Source organism: Myxine glutinosa, chromosome 3 (genome assembly GCF_964187855.1).
Source record: "Myxine glutinosa chromosome 3, kmMyxGlut1.1, whole genome shotgun sequence".
In the NCBI taxonomy this organism is placed as follows: Eukaryota; Metazoa; Chordata; class Myxini; order Myxiniformes; family Myxinidae; genus Myxine; species Myxine glutinosa.
The window spans coordinates 93,797,164-93,802,180 of record NC_136263.1 but is presented as its reverse complement, the minus strand read 5'-3'; the positions used below and the strand labels follow the sequence as shown (position 1 = coordinate 93,802,180).

The window sequence follows — 5,017 nt, the reverse complement described above, 5'->3', positions numbered from 1 at the left end:
CAACACCCACCGGACACCACTGCGGCCCCCGTACGACAGGCCTTTCCGCGTGCTGGAGACCTTGGACATCGGTGGTACTCCCGACCGCGTCTCGGTGGATCGACTCAAGCCGGCCCACCTCGACGTGGACCACCCACCGCTGGTGGCTCGGCCCCCGCGTCGGGGCCGCCCCCCGGCGGGCAGACCCCCGGCACCGCCCAGCACCGCCGGCACGCCGCCCCCCGGTCCGGCACCCATCCCGGGTACAGCCGGGGGCATCCCAGCTGGCATCCTTGCACCCCGGACGCCGCCAGTCGCCAGAGGGCGCTTTGGCCGGGTCATCCCTTTGCCCCGCAAACTGGCCCTCAAGGTGCACGGGAATTCTGGGGGGGGGGGCGTGTGTGGCGGACACGAAAGCCCACTGGTGTGGTGACATCATTCCGCGCACCGTGGGCGGCGGCCACGCCCGAGGGGTAGGCGTGGCCTCAGGATATACACTGGGCGCGCAGCCCGGAGCGCGCCAGTGCTACAGTGACCTCTTGAGAATAAAGACTCTTTTGTTTACCCGCGTTGTCCGCTTCCTTCTTGGTAAGCAAGCAGCGCGCGTAGCACCGTGCTTTAACATCCCCCAAAGCAACACATCAGCCAAACTAACACATCCGCCAAACGAACACAACCACCAAACCAACACATCCGCCAAACTAACACATCCGCCAAAGCAATACATCCACGAAACCAACACATCCGCCAAACTAACATAATAAACATGCTGACAGACACGTTCTCCTGATTTTGGTTTCCAATCCATTTTCTGAGCATGCGTTCCATTTTTTCCATCAGGGAACTTCTAGCATACGATGTCTTTGTCGCACTCACTGAGGTTCTTCCACATTCAGCATTTTCTCTCCTCCTTTACGCACTATTTCGTATTGTTTGCAATGTTGACTCACTAAGGCCTAGCAGACGCTTTCTATCAGCTGTATGATCACCTCTTTCATACCGTCCTAAAACATCCATTTTTACTTCAATGGTGATGGCATCCTCTGTCTTTTTCTCACACTTCCAACCTTGCTACTCCACGGACGCTTTCAATCATCGTGCAAGGGTTACACTTATTGCAGCGGCACCATTCAAGTGGAAAATGTGAAACATTTCATGACACGCATGGCGCTATTAGATGGATCATTGAAACTGAGGAAGGGGGTAGGTGAGGGAGAGGAAAGGCAAGCCAACCAGCATCCGGTTGTTATCTCAACATGTTTCATGTTGTTCAGCGTGACAATTTAATCGCAGCGTTACTCAGGCACTCGAGTCACATAATTCCAAAAGCCCATGAACGTCACTTTAAAAATGGTATAAATGACACGGCACACTATTCCAAAAACTCGCAAACAAAACATGCCTAAAAGTGTTTACATACAAAATTAATCCATCTACCCTGTCTATAAATTACATACGCTGCGTCCTCAGTGTCACATGTAACAAACGACTTACTCTGCCAGGTTCCTGTTACATGGTAATCTAACCTACTCGAAACACACAGACCAGACTACATTTACCACAGTCTAGCTATGGATCCCCCCTTCCATGTAACAGTATTTATGTCTTCATGGAAACATTGTGATGTTTGCTAAAAGAGGCTCGTCCTTTAAAAAGATAGAAAAACATCATATAAAGAAATAGAATTAATTCTCTAGAAAGGAACATAATTACTTCTCTGTCGATTTGAACACATTCCCTCCTGTGGTGGTCATAGTCTCACAGTTCTCTGTGTGTCTGCAGACTGGTCTACAAGGTTAAAGCTCTGGTCTCACACCTGTTTCGTGTGCTTTTAACACATCCAAATTCCAAAGAAGTCCTCACCTTTTCTATGCTGGGCCTGCCAAATACAATGATCTTTTATGGCCGTTTTTATTTTTTACATCTCTCCTGTATGTGCTTGTGGTTTTTTGTGGGAAATATTTATGGATAGTTGACAGATGACAGAGCCATATCAAAACCATTTATGTGGCTTTGAGGAAGCATTCAGGCAGAAAAAAGTGTCTAACCAAATGGCGTCTTGATCTAAACTTGTGAAAATTCTTATGGCCACGACTATCAACCAGTTGCGGGTAGTTATCGAAGGTGATGTTGTGCGATCTCTCTCTAAAATCGACTAATGATGAAGCTTTCAATGAAGTGCGAAACCCAATGCCAACATCTCTTTTGCAATCACAAACAAAACAATGGCCTATGGCCTTAGGGTATCTTCCCCAGACAGCCGTAACAATCCCTGTAGTCTAGTAGGAAGACTAGGTCCCGCTGCACCCCCCGGAGATATACTTCTAATCAGTGTTTCTAGATTGGAAAAAATGTGTAGAAAATGACTAGCTATGGCCCCAAGCTGAAAAAATGTCCCACATACCATTTTTATGCAAATTACTGCTGCCATTATCAAAAAAACGATTTTTGACATATCTCAGCCAATATTGCAGATAATTGAAAAATGAAGGTGTCTAGACCCATGTTTTGAAGGGCATAGATCATGATAGAACTATTCATAACATGATTACATGTGTCTATGGTATACTAGTATGCTAATTAGTGCTTTATTTACAAAATAATCACAGTTTTACGAAATAATAGACTCATATTAAGGTCCGTCTACACAGACGTTAACACAAAGTTTTATTTTTCTAAATATTACAACTGTCAAAATAGTCCTAGCACTCAATGTGACCACTCTTCTCTTGCTTGTTTTAGATAAACATCATTAGCATTAGTGATTCTACACTGAGTCAGTCATCATCATTTTCATCGAAATCGTCAGAGTCAAACTCTTCTTCTCCTTCCTCTTCCTCCTCCTCTTCGTGCTCTCCTGTGTTCAGAAGATCCACCAGTGAGGTTGGTAGGATGGGACCACTGGACCACATTGGTTTCAACAGTCCTTCATCAGTCCTTATCCATCCTTGCTCCTCATAAGGTTTTGGCTTTTCGATGATAGGTTGATCGGCTCTTTTGTACAATGCTACGCGGTGGTTCACACGCTGGATGTGCGGCTTCAGGGCAGACTGGCATGGAGGAAGGCGAGCCAGATCAACCTTGGACTTGGATGTGAGGGTCTTGTCCTCTCCCACCATTTTTCGTAGCAGCTTGGCACGGACAATGTCCACTGATGACTCGCGACTCTGGCCGTACATCACACAGGTGAATTTTTCTAACTGCCTCTCCACCTCAGGGTTGGCATCCCAGTTGTCACCCAGTTCACCGAATGCCCTGTGAAACCTGGGATTCTTCTCCAGCTTTTTCAAGGGCCCGACTTTTCCCTTCCCTTTGAAGGCACTGGTGCAGTCTTCTCCGCTGAACACATAGTACCCCAGGAGAGTGGCACAGTAGTCCTCTCCCAGGGATTCTGCCAGCTCAGAGACGTTGACAAGTTGGCGATGCTTCCCTGACCCTGTATCCAGGTACACCGTCAGCTTGATGTTGTGGGCATGGTGGAGCAGGATCAGGAGGATGTCTGTGTCCGGTGTTCTGACTACAGCGTTCTTGTATCCGATGGTAGCAGCATGATGGAGGTACAGAACCACCCTGGTATCAGTCTCTTCCTGGTTGCTGTAGATCGTGGGGAGTTCACGTACCTCGACCTGAAACACAAAAAGGCACCGCATTTCAATCACCAGTCACTGCCAGTTTCAGATCTAGACAAACATCACAGGTAATCACCTTTTTTTCAGGAAAAATTACAAATTGAATCGCCATTCACGAAGGGCTTTCAATTTTACCTTGCCATTCGTTGAGGCAAGTTGGTGGGCCTTCCCCTCCACGATCAGCACAGCCATCTCTGTTCTCTCCAGCCTGGTAGCTGCCTCTTGTCCACTCCACACTTTCAGAAGAAGCTGGCACATCTGCTTTTTGTTGTCGTCATTTGCAAGGAACATTTTGAAGTCATATGGCTTCCTGGTTGCTGGTCCAGCCAGAATGATCTTCTCTGAGCTGCCCCGCCTCAGCCTTTCCTGCGCTTTGATTGACTCAGGATGGTAACTGTCAGTGGAGAACAGAAAGTGCTGCTTGGCCACCATCTGATCAAGCACCTGCAAGCATATCTCACCACATGTTGGGGGAAGGTTGGAATCTCACAGTGGAATACAAGGTTGCCCTCTCCTGTCACAATTTGTGGTGTACGATAAGTTGAGACTTCATCCAGGACCTTGGCGAGAGCAGTTTCCAACTCCAAGGCGAAATCGTAGCTCTCAGAGTGTCCAAGCCTGTGTAGTATTGTGGTGAGCTGTTTGCTTCGGAACAGGTGCCTTACAGTCACACAGAGGAGAATGTGCTTTGGTAACTTCCATTTTCCATCTGACACTGCACGGCACAGATCTTGTCCAATGGAGAAGACCAGACGCTTCACCTTTTCTGTCTCGATGCCCTCCTTGCCAGTCATTAGCACGCTGAGAAAGCGGACAAGGTCTGGAGGTAGGATGTCTTCAGGATTGAGCTCCATGTCTTCAGCTGTTGGTGGCCATGGTTGGTCTTTACACTCTCTGAAAGCCTGTAGAATACCCTGGCGAAGTTGGAGGGCAACATTTTGGTTCTTGTTTGTGCTTCCGAGTGTGAATGCTCGTGCGAGAGCATTGGAAACTGTTATGTTTGAGCTGTGCACAAGCCAGAAAGAAATGACATCACATTTGTCATGATCAACCTTCGTGAAGTGGATATGCTCCTTGATTGGGTCATTCTGTAGGCGTTTCAGTAGTTTCTCTGACCGATAATTTGAGTTCTCATATCCATTCAGTTTCAGTTCCTCGACATAGAGCAAGCGCAAGGAAGAAAGCTGTAGAACTTTATTCTGCTGGATGACCTGGGTTTGAATGTGTTCCAGTACTGAGTTGAATGCCTTTTCATGGGCGGCTGACATGCAAGCCTGCTCCTTTGGTGCTTCGGCTCTGTGAATCGCACGCTCATAGTTGTAGAATGCTGTGCGGAAAGCTTTAAAACATGACGGATGGTGTTTGGCCTCACATGCAAAGAGGTCTTTGTTTTTCACCTTTCGATGGAG

General features: G+C 47.6%; 1 protein-coding gene across 1 annotated transcript; it reads right to left on the bottom strand.

Annotated features, from left to right (window-relative positions):
- Nucleotides 1–2,621: 2,621 nt before the first annotated feature.
- LOC144891338 (uncharacterized) lies at nt 2,622–4,043 on the bottom strand. The gene is made up of 2 exons (XM_078774261.1): nt 3,744–4,043; nt 2,622–3,605 (listed from the first exon to the last, which is right to left on the bottom strand). Exons 1-2 carry the CDS (start codon nt 4,038–4,040, stop codon nt 2,757–2,759), a joined length of 1,146 nt encoding a protein of 381 aa, XP_078630387.1. The 5' UTR covers nt 4,041–4,043; the 3' UTR covers nt 2,622–2,756.
- Nucleotides 4,044–5,017: the final 974 nt, after the last annotated feature.

Coding starts and splice junctions, on each gene's coding strand:
- LOC144891338 (XM_078774261.1), bottom strand. CDS start 4,040: ATGGTGGCCAAGCAGCACTTTCTGTTCTCCACTGACAGTTACCATCCT. Junction 3,606..3,743: donor TTGCCTCAACGAATGGCAAG/GTAAAATTGAAA, acceptor TTTGTGTTTCAG/GTCGAGGTACGTGAACTCCC.